Raw genomic sequence first — 21,394 nt, forward strand, 5'->3', positions numbered from 1 at the left:
AAAAACATGGCCGAAGGCATTGTTTACCAGGTGAGCGATTCAGGCTCTTGAGAGCCTCTTGTTATGTTTCCACTACAAATGAATATTTAAAAATACCAAAGCAGACGATCTTGTCATATAAAATACTTATTTCTTAATTGCAAGTCTGAAAATATTCTGATTTCAATCATTGTTAGTTACTTCAGAAACATAGATACAGCTAGTATATATTTTATGTATATATTATATATTTCTTTGATTCCGATTGAATTAAATACTTTTGATAATATTATCTTTCTGTTTTCTGATCTACTTTTAATATTTTAACCAGAATGTTCTCTCCCGTAAGTCTATGATGAAATACACAGTATCCCGTGGTTAAATCTTCAAAAATAATTAGTTTACATGTTATCTAAACAACAGAAAATACCACGTTATAATTGACCCAGATACACACAGTGTACAGTGGTCATTTTAAAATAAATATAATTGCGTCGTCAAGGGCCATCAAAGGACCATATTCAAGATGTAGATAACAACCTGTTAAGACCTGTATAAATGACCGAAAACTTTTGAGACGTTCCGAGAATTTTATTCTGACTTCCGGCCGAGAGATATCGAGTGGCCCATAGACACATCCAAAACTCGCCAATATATAAACATGAACCCCCTCAGGGGGTTCATGCAAAAACATTAAGGAATGGTGAAAAAGTATATGTTTTTGTAATAATTTAGAAAATGTTTTATTTCAGATAGAGACATTACTGTTCCAGTTATTACAACCTTATGCCTCATTATGTGGTTTGTTTGCTACCCAACATGGTGGTCTATCTTCCCAGGGTGCACCAGGAGATCTCCTTGACTGGATTGCTGATCTTGTTAGAGATGATGTCCCAATGAAACAAGTGAGATCAGGAATGACAGCTGAGGAACCATTATTTATGGAATATGGCCATATTCTAGCATGTAGAGCACATGCATATAGTCGTGGTGATTATGTACCAATACCAGACTACTCTTTGGAAGCTTCATACTATGAACCATATGAACAATTTGCAGAAACTTTAACAGTTCAAAGTCAGAATTTGAAAACACTTCCCAGTAACCTCTGGACAACATTTAGAAATTTACGAGTAATGTCAATAGTTAATGTTGACTTGGACAACACACATATATTTCCAAGTGGATTATCAAAGTGTTGCAATTTAGAAGTTCTTATTCTTGCCAACTTGAAAGGCATCACTGACCTACCAAAGGACATCATCAGTGGCCCAGTAATGTCAACATTTTTCATTCACAACTGCCCCATAAGAAAGATTGAATTTGATTGGCCAGTCAAGAACAAATTGATCAATTTGACCTTGAAAGGACTATTGATAGAAGATATTCCTGCTAACATTGGAAGGTTAAAAGATCTAGAAGATTTGTGCTTAGATTACAATCCAATTGCCAGCTTGCCAAAAGAAATAGAGAATTTGACAAAACTGAAGTTTTTAAGTGTAAAAGGTAAATAGATAATTTTGAATCTTTCAGCTTATAGTCATAGGAACCAATGAATTATAGTGAAATTTGATATCTGCTGTTTAGAATGATGTTTCACATGTATCCTCCATTTATGGGTTATTTTCGTTCTTCATGAACAGAGCATTTTCGCTATCGTGATCCGTTTTCTACAGATTTTTATTTTTTTTTATTTTCGTGATCCGTGATCATGGAAATTTATTTTCTGTGAATCATGATTGACCAAAAAATCAATTGGTGAATCGTGATGAGATTTAAAATCTGAATTTTTTTGCCCCTGGTTTGCCTTATGTTTCCATGCAGATGTATGTATTTTATCTTATTTCCTGATGAAATCAAACAGGTATCAAGAATCTATTATAATCTTAAAATAACATCTACATTGCACGATATTAGTTTTTGAAGATGACAAATTCTATTACCTTCTTTCCAGAGTTGTGGGACTTGATTTCTTTTAACTTATTTCCAAGAACTATTTGCTGCATTATCTATTGGCTAATTTTGAAAACAAATTTCCCTCTGCCAAAATGTACAGAACGATGAATACACAATCTTCAAATTAATGCATAAAGCAAATATCTTCACCTCTTAATGTCCTATTAACCTTTTTTCCTCAAATAAACCAAGGTCAACTGGAGCTGTTCATTCACAAAACTGAAATGGGAAAGTCTTGTACAGTAATTTTTAACTATTAGTTTAAATCTACCTAGTCTTATACCTAATCAAACATCAAAAGTAAAAAGACAGATTGAAAATTAACTCCTTTGTTCTTATGGCATTTAGTATAAATAAACCATGTTTGCATGAAATTCTTAGAGAATGAGTTATATTTTAGGAATACCATGGATTGCTTCTGATGGAAAATTTGAGCAAATGCCAAAACAAGTCTACACCACGTGGCACACTGAAAATCCATATGTGAAAAACAACATTGGAGAGGACGTAAGTTAATTTTATTTGAAAAAAAACTTTGATAGATATAAATTTCTATTTTGAGAATAATCATGGAGAAAAGAGGGAGGGGGGGGGAGTGTTAGGTTTTTTTCCCCATCTTTATTTTAAGACCATGTGGGGATTAACTGTCCATTATTTGCTGATTGTATAAATTTCAATTTTCACCTTTATTATTGTGAATAAAGGTAGGCAAGGCAAGAAAAGGAGGACTTATGAATTGTGTAATCAACTTCCTTCAGTTAACAACTCACAGCTTTTAAACTTTGAGAATGTTTATACATATTTCATGTTCACATTTGTAGATTTTTTACTGATTTTCTAGAAGATGAAACTTTGTAAAATCCAATCTAATTATGTTCTTTTTCAATACTTCAAACAAAAATAAAAAAATTCTAAGAAGAATCAACGACTCTTAATTGGTTTTCAATTTCCCACAATGGCACTGAAGGTTTAATTTATTTTGCTACAAATGAAACACAAATGAATCGAGCCAATGTTTTAAGGTATGAACACAATTTACAATAGAGAAAATATTCTATAAGTCCAAAACAGTATAGTAGAGAAAATATACTATCTGTTCTTTCAGGTATTAACCTTGGAGGGGTAATATGCTTTTGATCTTTTAAACACTGTAGGGATTTACATTAATTAGTAAACACATGCTTGTATTGATCAACATGTCTATGCCAGTGTTTGTGTTGCAAGTAGTCTTTACCTGGGCACAGACTGGATGGATCTATGCATACTGTACATGGGCTTATACGGTACACTAGGATATGGGTGCAGATTTCATATAATGAAATTTAATGTCAACAGTTATGAACTAGGCTTTTTAAATATCCATGTGTGGATAGATCTAAAGCATTGTCTGTCTGATACAAGGCATAACTATTTATACAGAAATATAAATATATTTTAGGAAGTGGATCGACTGTTCAGTGAATGTGATGTCAATAATAATGACATTTTAGAGCAGTCAGAATTAGCAAGACTTAATTTACAGATTATGAACAAGATTCCAAGACTAGGATGTCAGTCAATAGGTAAATTCTGATAACATTCTACATTACCAAAATAAGCGAAAATTTGCACCCACAAAAAAACCCGTGATACGGTATCTCTGTGATAACAGTTTATTTATAAATTTCTGATATAACATTGAAAAGTAATTGAACTTTATCAAAAAAGCTATGGGAGTACCATGCGCTCATGGCGCAGCTGTTTATTGGTAATTTTTCCAACATTTTGTGATAAAAAAATGTTTTGTATTTAAATTTGAGGCAGTGGCGTAGCTTGCATGTATGCTCAGATGCTCAAGCATCCACATCATTTTGACAGGAAAAAAAATATAATAAAGATATGTTCGCAGCAGTTAAACTCGGACTGGTATCCGTATGTAACAAAGGTTAGGATATGAGGACAGCATCCAGTTATTTCCGATGAAGTATGGGTGGTCTTTTATTAAGGATAATTTAGTTCATGTAATAAAACAAGTTATCGGTCGTCCCACTGTCTATATCACTTTGTTCAGCTCTTAATATTATTCCGTATCATGTCTTTGTGACGTCAAATACGTTGACTCGGCCTTAATAACTTTGACCCGGACATATCAGCGACGTCATAATGTTTGACCCGACGTTAATAACTTTGACCCGAACTTATCAAGTCATCTTTTGTGTCCTGGTGAAACAAAGAAAACACTTCTGAATCACGCAAATATAGCCCGATAAATCGATTATCAGATTATCTGCATATTGATATTGTAAAATATCAGCTGCTTGACATTATATGAAGGCTTTTTGATCTCGTTCGCTACGCTCACTCGACAAAAAGCTTCATATTATGTCTCACAGCTGATATTTTACGATATCAACATGCAGATAACCTGATAATCGGTACATATCGCAGAAAAGTGTTTTTGATTTTTTTCGTAAAAAGACTACGTCGTCGGCTACGGCAAGTGCAGAAAATGATGCACATATCCTCGGACATGTTTCATCTGAAATTGAGCCAAGCGGAGCGATGGCTTCTACAACTGACTAACAACATAACTGACAACTAAACCACCGTATCCTGATATCGTTTCCTGTGAAATGAACGACGACGACGTGAAAAAAACTAATCTGTTATAGAGTGTGATCATTCCTGGGCTTATCAGAAAATTCCAGTTCCTGTCTAGGTCCACATATTAATTTTATTTTCAATAAAAGAACAAAGTTCCTATGTCCCCTGCATTGCACATATTTTATGTAACCAATGAACGAGAGCAATAACTAATAAAAATTAATGTTTTTCCTTTTCCTTTTATTTTTAATGGAGAAATAAAAGCTTTAGAGAAAATGCAATGGGATTTCCATTTTTATTTTTATTTCAAAAGTTCAAAGCTTAGGACTTATTTTCGAAATTGTCATTGCTGATGATATAAAAATCTGGCAAGAATTGTACACATGAGAGTGCAAACAAGACCGGATGGACGGACATCCGGTATTACGATGATGTCCCCTGCGACGCTTTAAATGGGGTCACTCCAGTTCCTATATTCCGAAGTGACGCGGTGATAGGGCCGTTTTTTGAGAAATGCTAGAAAAGGGGATCACTTCAGTTCCTTTATACAGAAGTGCCGCTGTGATAGGGCCATTTATGAGATGTCAAATATTAAGATTGGTGCGAAACTTTTTCATCAAATAAATAAATTATGAATTTCATTCAGTTTCGAGAATTTCGAGAAAACATTAGAATTATGTTTGAAATATAATTATATGAATTGGTGGGTATTTTGAAATTAAACAAAAATCTATATAACCAGTGTCGGATTCTATGGGAGCAAATATGCCTACAGGAACAATGTCTGAAAAAATATAACTTTCTGCATAAAATTGCTCGGCGAAGGCATCCACATCATTTCAACCCTGGCTACGCCACTGTGAGGCCAACATTAGGTTTAATAGGCAGGCTTTAAATTTGCTTCAGCAATCCAACAAATGTTTTCAATTTACTGTACAGCATAGGAGACACTTAGGATTAGCTATATAGCTTTATGTACAGTGTATCTAAAAAAAGAATCTCATAATTATAATTTGATTGAAAAAGTGGGGGTAATTTTCGTGGCAGCTTTCTCAGGAACTACATCAGAAGGATTTCTGAAATTGGGTTTCAGGGTTTATATAAGTCAGCTATACCGTGTGATGTGCTTTAATATTCATCACTCAACAACTTCCTGTTTACCGAAAACACTTACATATTTTACAATATTAAAATTATCAAGTTGTGGCATGGGTATCATCAGTGAGAAGTACTTCGCAGTTTCACTTGTTTAAATTTGTTGACATTTATTTCAGGTGATACAGAAAATGGGGGAATACCAGCTGGAGTTTTTAAGTTAACTTTGTTACAAACTTTAGACCTGTCTTTCACTGCTGTAACACAGCTTCCCATGATGATTAGAGAAATTCTAACCCTACAGACCATCAATCTAGAACATTGTCCTCTGTTAGAGAGTTTAGATGGGGATGTAGGTCTCTTGCCAAACCTCAGAAGTAAGTATAGAAAAAAAAGGTATATTGGACGGATGAATTATACTTAATAATACTTTAAAGTCAGAAATTATTTTTCATACACATTTATTTTTAAGAAAGATCGAGATAGGAACATTTATATTAAAAATAAAATGTAGCAAGCAGGTTTGGACCTAGACATCCTTAAAGATTTCTTATTCTTAAAGTTCATGAGAATAAACCCACAATAAATATATTAAAAAATGAACAAATAACTGAAATTTGCTTAAAAATAGACTATAAGGTTATTTTAAACTTTTGATAAAGGTAATTTTGTATATATTTCAGGTTTAAATCTGAACAGCTGTGCAGCGTTAGAAACACCACCACGAGATATAGTAAATAGAGGGTTCGATTCTGTTAAATCCTTCTTACAGAAGATGGCCGGAGGTTTTACTGAGTGCCTACGAACAAAACTAATGTTTATTGGTTTAGGACAAGCTGGAAAAACTACGTAAGTTGATTTTGTATAAAAAAAAATCTACATGATATTTATCAGCAGAGGTTTGGGTTATAGCAACCTAACAATGCAGGTTAGCCAAAAATAGTTGCCAAAATAAACATTTTTGTAAGTAGCTCAATTGATACTCAATTTTTTTTGACAATTTGAAATGTTAGTATACTTATGAAGGTGCAGACTTTTTCTGGAAAATCTTTGAAATAGAATGAAACATTGTAAACATTAAACACAACAACAAAAAATAGAATAAGCAATACGAACCCAATCAATAACTGGGGGTGATCTAAGGTGCTCTGGAAGGGGAAGCAGATCCTGCTCCACCTGTGGCACCTATCATGAATAACTTACAAAACCCAAGAATCATGTCAGAAGAAGAGGATGTATACCACACAGTAATCTCGTCTAATACTTAGAAAAAACCACTTGTAATGCCTAACTATTTTCTTCATAATTTGAGTGAAAGTTAAATTAAATTAAATTGAAAACAAGATTAAGAAGGTATCTAGTGTAGTCTTGTCATTAAGAAGAATTCCATTTGAAATTTCATTGACTAGTTTAATATACATTTTTGTCTTTGCCTAAGATAAATATGAAGTTTTCATGAATTGGTCTGTTTCTCAGATACTATAAGGAGAATTTCAACTATCTCTGATTTATTGAATTATTGAAAGGTGCTCATGTCTATCTGGCATAGACTTTTCACCCTTTTTTTTATGAATCTTTATATGTTATGGGGACTCGCGGGTCTAAATCAATTTTTTTCCCTAATATAGGATTTCGCTATATTTTTCTTTAAATGAACTTAATCTTATACTTAATAAAAGAATAAAATTAAAAAATGGGTTCACCGTTCATTTACGCTCACAATTTGCCTTCAAAAGAAGCATACATTTTTGTAAAGGTACTTTTTTTCTGTTGAAGTAATAGGAGAAATAGAGGTAATATGTAATAAAAAAAGAACTTAATTATAGAAACCGCTTAAATTTTACAATTATTTAGTTTTGTACAGCTTATTTGAAAACAATAATAAAAAAAATATAGGGTACAGATGAGTTAAAAAAGATATTTTTTTAATTTTAATGCCAAAAAATGGCATTTTTGCACCAAAGGGAGATAATTTGGAGCTTTTTCAATGATATAAACATTTTAAAAGTCATCTGGGGCCCAACCAAATCGATTTTTTTTTGGTTGATTTTTGTACCATATCATAAAGTAATAACTAATAGTGTAATAAATAAAATTTATAATGAAAAAACAAATGTTTAGTATTTTGCTGACATTTTCGTACCCACGAGCGCCCTTAAGTTTATGCGATATCTGTAGTAATATCTTGGTCTTAAAGACTTTGAACATAAACTAAAACCATTATTAGTAAAGCAGTTGTGATATATCATTGTGTGCACTCTTTGTGTCTTATTTAGCTGTAATAACAATGATTATGGAAATTTTCAATTCATGACATTCCCAAAATAAATACTAATCATCATTTCTTTATTTTTAAAAAAAATGAAATTTTCTGTTTAAAGTTTACTTAGGGCCTTACAAGCTACAAACAAAAAATACACTGGAAGTATTCCTAAATTAACTGATGGAATTGTCATCAAAGACTGGATGGTACCTATTGATCAGGAAGGCAATAAGAGCATACGATTTAGTTGTTGGGACTTTGCAGGACAAACAGTATACTACAATACACATCAGGTAAGAATAAACAATTATGAAAGAACATTCCCAAGACATGTAAAAAAATGTATGGTTTCCAGATGACAAATGAAATTCATTGGAATCAACTTTTCTCTAAATTTTATAAGCCAGTTTACACAGCTGTTCATATTGCTTGAGGTACTGTATTATCTACACACCTGTCTTGTTATTTAAATTTTCTGTCCCAACAACTGCAGATGACAGATGCCTAAATTCAGTACTTGATGTCTTCATTTCTACATGCATGCTTTCGATTGTTCATTTTGCTTTTTCATTGGTTAGTAAGCTACATTTATAACTCTAAAAAAATGGAAAATTTGAAAGCCAGATTTTTAATTTTTGTAGTATATTTTTTCAACTAATCTTAATTTTTTCTAGATTAAACCAGATTAGTGTACTGTAGATTCATTTATTTTCGTGGGTACCAACTTTCCTGGATTAGGCAAAATTTACATGTTCGTGGATATTTAATTTTGTGGTTTTGCCAATATCTGCATAAATGGCAACAGGAAATTTGTCATTCGTTGAACTTATAATTTTGTGGTTATAATATACCCATCAAATACACAAAAATTCACAGAGTGTTCACGTTCGAATTTGACAGTCATTCACAATCCATGTTTTATATTTCCTGTATTTTAGTTTTTCCTGTCTAAACAAGCTGTTTACATGTTACTATGGAACATGAGGATGGGATTTGAACATTCTGGACTGGATTTCTGGCTTAGCTCAGTTGTGTGTCATTGTCCTGATTCACCAGTTATTGTTGTTGGAACCCAGTTAGATCAGGTAAATTAAGGGAAATACCACTTGTGTTTATTTGATCACTGTGTTAATTATAGAACAACTAAATGAGGAATTCCAATATAGAAAATATTCGAAGAGTGACTTAATCACACATTAATTCATCATGAATGTGCATAGCGCATGAGTTAATTATCAATGCTGTTTGTTCACAAGTTGAATATTTTTTGTTATTTAAATTCTTTGATATGTTACTCTTTTTATAATATTGTCAATAATAATGGGCTGTTTAATGGGATTAAAGTTGATGATTTAAGGAACTCTATATTTTCTACACATTCACAATTAACTATGATATGACCTCATCCATAATGTCTTGATAACACCTAGTATTGTATGATGTTCGAGAAGTGATATAACCATGTTTCTCAATATGTATGCACAACCTTTCTGTTACAAGTATAATATATAACTTCAGTTGTGCCCATCAGTCTATGGATTTTATAATACCCAGGGCTTTCCAAAGTAGCTGGTTGACGGGGGATTTCCACCATTTACAGTGGCTTCAAGTGCCGGCTACTTCACTGACAAAAATATTAATTCAAAAAGAAAAAATATCTTTTTAAAATGGTTACAGGCAGCAGAGAGACGTATTGTAGCAAAGTCGCGGTCACGATAAACAAGGATGAAAAGTCAGTGTTTACCTTGGTCTATATAAAGTTCGCATGAATTCAGGTCTCTGATTGGTTGTCTATTTAAAGTCAGAAAGCATCGTTTCTTTTCAAAGATAACAAAAGAGACGTTCCAGTGGTCATTGAACGTACAATAGAGACGTTCCGATGGTCATTAACTCGTTGGTTTTGGCTTTTCTGAGAACGTGAAGACAATCAGATAGGATAATAATTTTATGACTCTGGAATAATATCAGTCAAATAAAAGAAAGTGTATTAGATCATGTTGTTCAGAATCTGGAAAACAGTATCTTTTGAAGTTCATTTTTCAAAGCCCATGTGGTGTTCAGAGAATGAAGGTCAAAAACGAAAGTAGAATATTGTATGATTTAAATATGCGTAACAGTCTTTGGAGAAAAAAAGGGGGGTTATTTGTTTACAAATGCATGTAGTTATCCAAAATAGATCAATCAAGATTTCTAACAAATCGTATTATTATATAAATAGAACTCCTTTAAAAGCAAATGAATTTTAGTCATAAGGTTAGGAAAATAAAAAGCAAACCATTACATAAAAAATGAAATGTTTTCATTACAATATGGCTTTGGGCAAATTTTTTTTTTGCAGATTCCAATGCCAGACATTAGAGAAGATGAATTAAGGAAGAAATACCCACAAATCAGGAAATTCTGTTATGTCAGTTCTACACAGGGCACTGTAAGTTAAAGTAAATGTTAAGAGAAATACCCTCACATCAAAATAACCTGATATCAAATTTACCCAGGACAATGCAAATTTAATAGCTCATTATTTTAATTACTAAAAAAAAGTGTTTAAAAAAGCAAATAGATTGAAACATATATAATTGGGACAGAAATACCTAAAAATCTAGGCATTTTCTTATAATGGTTCCATACAAAGATTAAATCGTTGATTAGTGTGTAATATTAAGATGTACAAATCGCAAATATATTAAAGAACTAATCTTAAAACAGTTAATAATATGGAATAATTATCTGTGGAACTGTAGCTTATAGGTCCTTTCATATTGTCAAAACTAGCTGTGGAACTGTAGCTTATAGGTCCTTTCATATTGTCTAAATTATCTGTGGAACTCCGAACTGTAGCTTATAGGTCCTTTCATATTGTCAAAACTAGCTGTGGAACTGTAGCTTATAGGTCTTTTCATATTGTCAAAATTAGCTGTGGAACTGTAGCTTATAGGTCTTTTCATATTGTCAAAATATGTATAAACACCCGAGTTCTACAGTTTGACAGCTAAGATAAAAATCTGTAGCCCATTTCACAAAAAATCTTAATTGTAAAATTTATTGTAAATTTAAATAATCCTTAACAATTCAACTAAGTATTTTTATCGTAAGATTAGTTTTACACTTAAGATTTTTTTGTGAAAAGGGCTACTGAACTAAATATGTTCCCAGTAATTATAACTGAAGTCCTACACTGACATTTATTTTATATTTGCAGTTATAATTAAAAAACAGGTGATGTTTCTAATTCAAGAATTTAGTTTCATTTCTCTCTACTTGTAATACTTTTGTTGTTTATTTTTTTTGTAGAATATAGCCGAATTACAACAGTCACTTGTAGATGTTACGATGAATTATTGTCCACAAATGAAAATGAAAATTCCACTTTTATGGCTAAAACTTGAAGAAAGTATAGTCACGTAAGCTAGTTTACTTGCAAATATACTTACTATTAATTCATTGATCATCCCTCCATGGTTATAAATGCTTCATTATATAAATGTTTATCAAATGTGTCATCTCATATAAAATAAGAAGATTTGGTATGACTGCCAATGAGACAACTCTCCACAAGGGACCATATGACACAGAAACCTACAACTATATGTTACTATACAGCTTTCTACAATGAGCAGAGCCCATACAGCGTAGTCAGCTATAAAAGGCCCTGAAATTTCAAATTTAAAACAATTCAAATGAGAAAACTAATGTCTTTATCAATGTACAAAAAAAAAGTCTACAAATCTAAAACTGTTGAATTTGAAAGATTAAAATTTTTAAATCACTATTTAATTTTAAAGTATATACTGAATCATATGCATTATCTTTAGATATGAGATTTCTGCATGCTAGGTTTGAACTTGAACTTGTTTGTGATTCAATGCCTTCTGTTGCTTATCTACTTTGATATTGTTGTTTCTCATATAGTTGTAGTAACTGTGTGCTATTAGTTTTCCTTAAAATAACTAAGAAATTTATTTTTACAGTGCCAGAAACAAACACAAAACTAACATTATAGATTGGGAAAAGATTCAAGAATTTTCACAGGAAAATGGTATCAATGATGAGAAAGATGTAAGATTAAAACAAATTGTCTTAAATTTTATGAACATTTTTAAATCAGATCATTTCATTATTATCTGGCCTGTGAAAATGTTTTGATTAAGATTATATTGGGTATTAAGGGCAAATAATACAGTTACAGGGGAGGTAATAATGTTGCTACTGTGAAATGTTATTTGTTATGATGTCTAACTATGACTTGAGATAACATGTATTTTAGACAGATTTTTATCATTCAAATTGATTAACTTGAAAATTGGTTCATTAGCCCCTCTTTTTGAAAATGACGTTTGACTTTATTATGCAAGAAGATTATTTGTGCCAATTTTTATGAACAATTGCTGATGATATTTTAAAAAGTTAGATAAATATCCAGCAAAAAATGCCATTCTTTGACTAAACTCATGAAATGTGATAAAATGAAAAGTTTTCGAAAAAATTGTTACACAAATTAAAAGCATACTAATGTAGAAATAAAAAAGTTAAGTATGTCTTTCCAAAGAATGTCCAAGAAACCAAAATTTTTAGTAGAGGACCCCATTTGTTTTTAAAAGTAGCACATGAAGGTATATTTTTTTATTACATATTTGAATTGACTAGGTGAAAAATAGCTTACATGAAAACTTTTTAAAAAGATTCAGTATCCTATGCTCTTGAGAATATGGAACAATAAATCTGCTATGTCACAGATTTAGCTAACATTTTGCATACAAATTTTGAATATTGATTTGTAACAGTTACTGAACATTTTTGAATGAATCAATTTAACTGTTAAATTAAGCTATTGAAGAAAATCCTGAAAGAGTTCAATATTTGTATAGAATGTACCTAAAATCTATCAAAAACTTTGTCAAAATTGTCTTTGAAAACTGTTTTTGAATCCAGTACATAGAATTTCCTTAAAAAGTGATGTCTTGTTGCCAGATGCAATTATTTTATGCAGATTCAATTATTTTAGTTCATGAATTTTTGGACACCAGTGAAACAACAGCCAAAAAATATATATATTTCTCGTTATTATCTTCAAAAGCTTAAGTAAATATAGATAATATTTACAATAAAAAAGGTATTGGAAAGAATTCAAATATGAATTACTTAAAATTTTCCTTCACTTCCATAATAGATTAAAAATTAAAACGATTTTGGATTTCCATTTTCCAGATCAAACTAGCTGTACAGTTTTTAGACGACCTTGGTATTGTCCAGTACTTTGACACAGAGGTTCTCAATGACAAAGTTGTTATAAATCCTCAATGGATAGTAGATGTGATGGCTAAAGTTGTCTCTGTGAATGAAACATCTATCAGGGTAAGGTCATAAGGTCATAGAGCATGTTAAAATGTCTTCTGAAAACACAATATATATACAGTCAAACCTCGTTGTGTCGAAGTCGAAGGGACCAGACGAAAGTATTCGACTCATCCGAGGTTCGACTCATCCAAGGTCGAGTGTGACGTCATATATTTGAAATGTATGAAATACCAATATGTGATTTCTGTAAACTAGATATTGTTCTTATTCTAATGGTTAATTTAATCTCAGCTTGGGTCATTAAAATTTGCTTCGTTTTTATACCAAGTGTTTGTTTCGTTTTTATACCAAGTAAAATAGGTTCATCACATTCAAGTTCTGCTTGGACGATCAAGAAAGGTGTTGATTAGCGGTCATCATAAACATGTCATTTTAACTGTTTTACAAACAAGTATGTTTACACAGCTTTAATCACTTATGGAATTTACACATCTTTAATCACTTATGGAATTTACACAGCTTTAATCACTTATGGAAATGAATAGGTTAAACAAGAAAAACATCTGTTATGAATGTTCGACTCATCAGAGGTTAAAATGCATTAATCAAACGGGAATTATGCCGGAACCGAGAAATTACTTCGACTCATCCGAGTTTTCTACACAACCGAGTTCACCACAAGGAGGTTCAACTCTACTAAGCAAGTCAATCAAATTACTGTGGATTCATCTATTTTCATGGGTATCAATTTTCGTGGATGTAGGAAAACTTGCATTTCCGTGGATAATTGATTTCGTGGTTTAGCAACCTCCATATACAAGGCCTATATAAAATATGTAATTCATTGAACATTTGAATTTGTGGTTCACCTGTAACCACGAAACCGATGAAAATTGGTATCCAACGAATCCATTCTTTCATTCACAATAATTATGCAATAAACCAGACTTAAGATATAACGTAGATTTTATTTGTTTACTTGATATGATGATTGAGAGGAGCAATATTTATTATATATTTAAGAACAAATTTACATTTTTTTTCTCATTGTTGAAGGATTTGATGAGTTATAATTGTTTATATCACTGCCATTTGAACTCTAGGGGATAGTTGTCTAATTGACTATCATACCTCACATTCTAATTTTTTATTACACTGTACTTGAATAAATTGAATATGGTCTGCAAAGTGAGTCAATTCTAAATAAGGAGGTAAAATTTTGACACTCACTGGAAAGAGATGATACATTGTATATTGGATAGGGATAGAAACATACTCCTGCTTGTGAACCAATCATGCCAAAATACCTATCAATTGGTTGTTACAAGTGTCTTTAACATGCAGAGAGCATGACACTTTTCCTTGACATGGCATCTGATTTAGAATCACACCATTTATTGCTGTGTATCCAATTAAACCTCACAAGCAAATGTTCACCCTTCTGAAGTATATGTTTTATTGCCAGGTAGATAATAAATACCCCAGACTCAACTCTTGGGGTGGATTGCTATTTATAAAAAAAAATCATATATATCAATAAAAAAATACCATAGAAAGCAATTTCCTTTCTAATTTCAGGAAACAAAAGGAAGACTCTACCACAAGAATATACCACAGATATGGAAAGATTATGACTCCAGTCTTTATAACTGGATGTTGAGATTAACAGAGGCATTTGATCTGACTTTCCCAATCTCTGAAGAGGGAGAGAAGATTAACATTGTTCCCTGTCTCTTACCAGAAAAGGAACCAGTTGATGTAAGAAACCAGAGTACTTAAAACTAATAATTCATTTCAAGTTTGTAAAATTTGAGATACAAATATTTTTTAGATAAGAATATTCTAGAAGAAAAGAGGGTATTAGTGCGAAGATTAGTAATCGGCCTTGTATAGTTCGCACTAGTACATAGTCTGTACCCCCTTCTCCCCACAAGAATTCAGGTAAAAAATCTTTTGTAACTGGTCAAAAACATTTCTTGAAACTTAGGTTATATCAAACTTATGTGATTGTTTGCATTATTTTCCTGGAAAAACTTGTTTTGCATCGTTGAAAATGCTTGTAATATTAATTGGGTAAGAAAAGTCCAATTTGAGAGTTTCATCTATTGTTTTTATAGTTACCATGGCCATATCTTACAGAAGAAGAAGGAATACGAGAAAGCAAGATAGAGTACAAGTTTACTTATTTACCAACAGGACTTTTCAATAGAGCACAGGTATAGTTACAAAAGCACTATTTATATGAAAATTACCCTATTAAGCACTTTACAATATAATAACAATTCACTTTAGCAAGTTTTTACAATTAAATATAAATGTCCATGATAAAATTTAAGCATTCATACAATACTTTTAGACATGTATTTAAACATCTGTATAAATATTTGACAAAGTTTGATATTTTACACCCTCCCCAGTCTGGTTTCAGACCCAACCATTCATCTCAAACTGCCCTCATTAATATTATTGATATATGGCTATATGAAATGAATAATGGAAATATCAATTTGGCAGTCCTCTTGAATTTTATGAAAGCTTTTGATGTTGTTGATCATGAAATTCTATGTAAAAAACTTTTAATTTATGGCTTCCATGAAGATACTGTTGATTTTTTAAAATTATATTTGAGTGAAAGAACACAGCAAGTCCATATAAATAATCAGTTTTCTGATAAAAAGTTTATAAATTTTGGTGTTCCACAGGGCTCCAAACTTGGTCCCATTTTGTTTGTTTTGTTCATAAATGACATCCATTACACATCAAAAACTGCCATACATACTTGTATGCTGATGACACAACTATGCATACATCAGGAAAGACTATTGGTGATATGCAATTAAGGTATCCGACCCATAATAAAGATTTACGGAAAATTTTCCGGAGTTTACCGAGGTGTCAATTTTTTCAACACCTCGGTATTTTCCGCCTAGTAAGCGAAAGTATAGTTATTATTTTTAAAATGACGATTAAAATATCAGAAAGGCTTAATTGAACTATATTTTCATTAACTATAGAGTAAACGCTCATTTTTTCGAAAAATTGTCCAATTTTGACAATCCGGAAACAGAAGTTATGGTAAACAAATATGGACGACTCGGTCGGCTGCCAAGACAGACGAAGGCGTTTTACCAAAAAAAGTACGCCGATTTAAGTCTCTTCGTCTTATCGTGATGCAGAAATAATGTGTGCAGTTTGGATGCAACTGGTTGTCAAATATGTTGTACCGGCATAGGAAGATTGGTTGATAGAAGGAATGTAAACACATCACGCACTTGTCCTTTTCATCTGGCGATCTGCTCTGGGAGGCGATTTGAATGGATCGTTCATTTTTATGTTTTAAAGTTCTGTATTCATATGTTAAGTGTATATCTGGATGGAATTGAACCGACTTCCTTATGGTTCCTATTACATGGAGAACCTAGTTAAACCAAAGGCCAAGCTGATGCCAAGCTTCAGTGTAAAACTTTGAGCAGGTGCCAGGTAATTTGCATTTACAAATCCAAACATTTTAAAACTTGAGTTGGACAACATTGTCATGTTAATTATGCCCCACTACACCAGCTTGTCTGGCAAAACAGCTGTTAGATGTCATAGTAATCTAAACTAGATACATGTATGAAAAAAATGATTATTTAAAAAATAATCCAGGTCTGTCAGTTTATATGTTTGTAATAATTTAGGAACAAACACCCAAGTCAAGGCAAAAAACAAATACAAACATATTGATAACAATTGCAAGAAAGCATTAAACAAAAGTGCAGTAGAACTAATTAGAAAAACATGCATGCTATCAGACAATTGAGGGATTCAAGCCAAGGCTACCCTTCAACATGTTCAAAAGTTGAATTGCCATGGTACACATACAATGTACATGTATGATCATCATGTAGCATGAACCATCAATGGCTGTTAAACTTGTCACATTGACACAGACACTGCCACAACACTAATTAATTGATACATGTATATACTAGCATGACTACAGTAATATATATTTGATAATATCCATCTAAAAATCATCTGATAATTTAATCAGTATTTGATTAAAAGTCAAATGCTCATGTACATTTTTTGTACATGATGTAGGATACAAAGAAACATAAATAAAGAGCAAACAAACAATTGACCGTTCATACATGTATATATCTGGGAGTTTTTTCTGTTTAATTTCTATGAATGTAAGAAGAAGTTTATACTTTACATTTTGTACATGTACAAAACATTGTACGTGTACTTCCCATTTTAATCTGATATCCATACTATAATTAATTTTTTTTATACAATAACTAGTCGAAAAATTTAAATACAGACAAATATTCAACGACTGAGCGAATAAGACACAAGTTCACCAAGGTGCATTGTCCCTGAGTAAATTTTCAGCGTTGTAAGGTCACAAGTTGTAAAGCTTTTCAATATTTGAATTCTTTGATTATTTATTCTTTTTATTACATCATGTACATGTACATTGGCAAATAGCATTTTTACAACAAATATTATTCTATTATAAAATGTATGTGTTTTTTAATATATGTCCAGTTTTCACTTTATTATATTTGGTAAGAAAATTTGTATTATAAACTAACAAACATCATTTGTACATACATACATGTACAAATGATGTACATGTACATTGTACTGCTACATATATACATTCCTTATCTATGTGCTATCAAAATGAAGAACATTTTTGTAACAAAAATTTATATTTCATTTTTTAGAGAAACCATCCTTGTTAAAGATGTGACATTAATCCCTCCAAACCTACAAAACACAATTGATAAGGTAAGTTGCAGATTATCTGAGATATTTTTGATTATCATCCCAAGAAATGTAGCATACATGTATTACTCTTCTTTCATTTATATGATAATAAAGATACATGTATCTTGTAATTTGTACAGTTGTATATGTATTTCTGCCATCTGTCACTGTTAATTTAAATGTACATTAGGGGTCAGTAAATAATCAAAACATGATACATGTATAAAGACTAATGGTGTGTATTTTCATTAAATAATACACAGGTTTTTTTTTGTGTTCAGATTGATAGCAATTTTGTTGTGAATTGTTGTAGTGTCATTGATAAATGAATGAAATAAATGGTTGTACCTAAAATTATTTGAAACATGTCTGAACTTAACTTATATATAGATACAATTTACATTGTATTATAACCAATTTTTATTTACATTTGTATATCTATATGTACATGTACATGATCAATGTATCAATGATGACAAGGAACTTTTATTTAAATTTCAGAGATGCTAATTAACCTTGTTAATGACTGTGGAGAACTTATGCTACATTCACCTAATACACAGACAAACACAGATGGGCATAGGTAATAAATAGAGCAGTTTTCTAAGATACATGTTCATGTTTATTGTTATATCATGTATATTATGCCTTGTCTTTAAAAAATATAGATATGAAACATGAACACATATGTACATGTTCCATGTTTACATGTATTAGAGAGTTATCTAACCTGTTTAAAAGCTGATAACTACTTAGTACTATCAAAATTTTAGTCTATTTGTTTCTCTATTTGTCCATGATTTATCTTATAATGGATAGAGTTTGAAAATTAAATCTATAAAGTTGGATAAAATATTCATAATGCTTGCATTGGTACAAAGCCATTTTGAAAATAAGAAGATGTGGTATGATTGCCAATATGAAAACTCTCCCCAATACATGTACTTCACATGACATATAAAGGAACCACTTTAAGTCACCATACAACCTTACACAATAAGACAAACCCATACTACATAATCAGCTATCAATTTAAACAATTCAAAGGAGAAGACTAAATACAACTACTGAATTATTGGTTATACAGCATTACAATACAACTACTGAATTACTGGTTCCTGACTTGGGACAGGCACATACAGAATGTGGCAGGGATAAACTAGATTGAACTTTATTAGAAAATTACCCATTATCAAACTAAAAATGCCTATTACTAAGTGAACTCAGATTACTCTGCTGTTTACATATTTGTTAAACTATAATTTGCTTCTTGTAGAAATTAGCCTGTGAGATCAAGATGCAGATATATCCACCAGATACCAAATGCCACACCAAAGCAGACATTTTCAAATGTTGAGAGACCTATGAATACATCTACATCCTTCTTCGAACTTTGAAACAACTGATTGAGTATGTTAGCTAACATTAATCAATTATGTTTGAACAGTGCTACACAACAGGGTGGGTGGATTTTGCTTTTTCCACCGGCCCACTCCAACTTTAATCTCTTTTTTGTTAAAATATTGATATCTAATGCTTATCTGCTTTTTTTCAATTGATTGTACTTGCAAGTCTTTTGATTAAACAAAAGAAATTGCATGCCCACTCCTATGGGTGGGCAGAGTTGACAAGCTAGAAATTTTGCCCACTCCCACTGTGGACGGGTGGACAACGTAAAATCCACCTGAGCTGTAGTGAATATTTGAAAAGTCAATGACTTCTATTAAAAAAAAGAAAAAAGAAATCTAGAACTTTACAATCTTTTTTTAATGCCCCTATTTATATACAAAAGAAGATGTCATATGATTGCCAAAGATACAACTCTCCACAAGAAACCAAGTGACACAGAAATTAACAGCTACAGGTCATTGTAAGGCCTTCAACAATGAGCAAAGCCCATACCGCATATTCAGCTATAAAAGGCACTGAAATGACAAATGAAATATTATGCATGGTGGGGGTGAAATAAAAAGTGTCTTCTGACCCCTGATCCCCCTACATTTATTTCTGGAACATCCCTCAGTGTTGCAACACATAAACACATTTGGTAGTCAGATTGCTTTCAACCATATACTATAGTGATAGTTTTCTTCTTCAGAATGCTAAATTTAAAAGTTTTAATTAATTTGTGATGAATTTTCTTTTTTACTTCCAGTTAGGCAAGATGTTATCTCTCATATCAAAGAGATGGAATATGAAACTGGCAGCCAGTATTGATATAATGTGGTACTAAAAGCTCCAATACCATCAGGGGCTGAAGACATAACAGGAATTGTGTGGGATTTGACCAACCTTAGACTAAAGAGAAAAGTTGTTGCTGCATTACAGATATTTTGAACTCAGCAATTTTTATTAATGTTTTTAATGTTAATTCTCTCTCTTATGAATAATATAATATCTATACTTGCAATGAGCATGAATTGAAAGTTCCTCATGTCTGTAAAACTGGTTTCCCTTGACATTGACCACATTTCATGGATCGGTGAAAAAAGTTATGTACCCATGGTCAAGTCCATGTATCAGATTCAAAAAGCAATAGGTCTGCTTAATTTGGTATACTGTATGATTGATCCTGATCTCATTGTCATGCTTTATTGATCAATGTTAATATTCAAAAGATTTAATATTGATTGTACATTGTATATATAGATATGATAATATTTATTTGTATCCTTTGAACCATCATGACCATGTTATACTTTCATGATAATGTACAAATAAATATTGAAATGTGCTAGAGTTTATTAATATCATCGAAGAAGATTATTTCTATTATTTATTATGTGCATGAAGTAGAATAAACACTTTCTGAAATATTTCATTGGAGATAATTAACCTAACTGAGTTCAATGTTGAACAGGAATGATGGGGTATTTTTTAATGAGCTCTAGTTAATGCTGGTGTGAAATATAAGAAAATGCATCCTCAGTCTGAGCACTAATGCTTTCATGTGATGTCTGGTGTTGCACATTGGACAAAATCGAAAACATGTAGCAAAACCATAAATATTGTCCAACATGTTTAACCCCACCACATTATGTATGTATGTGACTGTCCCAAGTCAGGAGCCTGTTATTCAGTGTGGTTGTGGTTTGTTTGTGTGTAAAATATTTGTTTTTTGATCATTTTTTTTTTTAAATAAGGCCGTGTGTTTTCTCGTTTGAATTGTTTTACATTGCCATTTTGGACCTTTTAAAGCTGACTATGCGGTGTAGGCTTTGCTCATTGTTGAAGGCCGTAGTTACCTATAACTTAATTTCTGTGTCATTTTGGTCTCTTGTAGAAAGTTGTCTCATTGGCAATCATACAACATCTTCTTTTTATTATATACTTTTGAAATATGAGCAAAAAGGAGAGAATTTTCATATTTCAGGTCCTAAAATTACCTTGACCTTTGACCTTTTGACCTCAAGGTTGAAGCTAATCCTATATCTAATGCATATCATAAAGTTATCATAATTA

The 21,394-nt window shown here is 31.6% G+C and overlaps 1 protein-coding gene and 1 long non-coding RNA gene across 2 annotated transcripts in view; both read left to right on the forward strand.

The window, feature by feature from the left end:
* The window catches only part of LOC143041854 (uncharacterized), a 130,160-nt gene that overhangs the window by 71,645 nt on the left and 37,121 nt on the right, over nucleotides 1–21,394 (forward strand). The window contains exons 37-49 of the mRNA XM_076213958.1: nucleotides 732–1,485; nucleotides 2,336–2,442; nucleotides 3,374–3,497; nucleotides 5,793–5,990; nucleotides 6,297–6,462; nucleotides 7,995–8,169; nucleotides 8,815–8,961; nucleotides 10,215–10,304; nucleotides 11,168–11,277; nucleotides 11,845–11,932; nucleotides 13,082–13,228; nucleotides 14,750–14,929; nucleotides 15,289–15,387. Coding sequence (XP_076070073.1) covers nucleotides 732–1,485; nucleotides 2,336–2,442; nucleotides 3,374–3,497; nucleotides 5,793–5,990; nucleotides 6,297–6,462; nucleotides 7,995–8,169; nucleotides 8,815–8,961; nucleotides 10,215–10,304; nucleotides 11,168–11,277; nucleotides 11,845–11,932; nucleotides 13,082–13,228; nucleotides 14,750–14,929; nucleotides 15,289–15,387 — 2,385 coding nt within the window. The remainder of the gene's footprint in view (nucleotides 1–731; nucleotides 1,486–2,335; nucleotides 2,443–3,373; nucleotides 3,498–5,792; nucleotides 5,991–6,296; nucleotides 6,463–7,994; nucleotides 8,170–8,814; nucleotides 8,962–10,214; nucleotides 10,305–11,167; nucleotides 11,278–11,844; nucleotides 11,933–13,081; nucleotides 13,229–14,749; nucleotides 14,930–15,288; nucleotides 15,388–21,394) is intronic.
* On the forward strand, nucleotides 16,026–20,665 carry LOC143041853 (uncharacterized). Its single transcript, XR_012967821.1, has 5 exons — nucleotides 16,026–16,651; nucleotides 17,890–17,953; nucleotides 18,434–18,515; nucleotides 19,209–19,342; nucleotides 20,088–20,665. It is a non-coding gene; the product is annotated as an uncharacterized LOC143041853 (long non-coding RNA).

The sequence above is a fragment of the Mytilus galloprovincialis genome, chromosome 8 (assembly GCF_965363235.1).
Source record: "Mytilus galloprovincialis chromosome 8, xbMytGall1.hap1.1, whole genome shotgun sequence".
Lineage (NCBI taxonomy): Eukaryota > Metazoa > Mollusca > Bivalvia > Mytilida > Mytilidae > Mytilus > Mytilus galloprovincialis.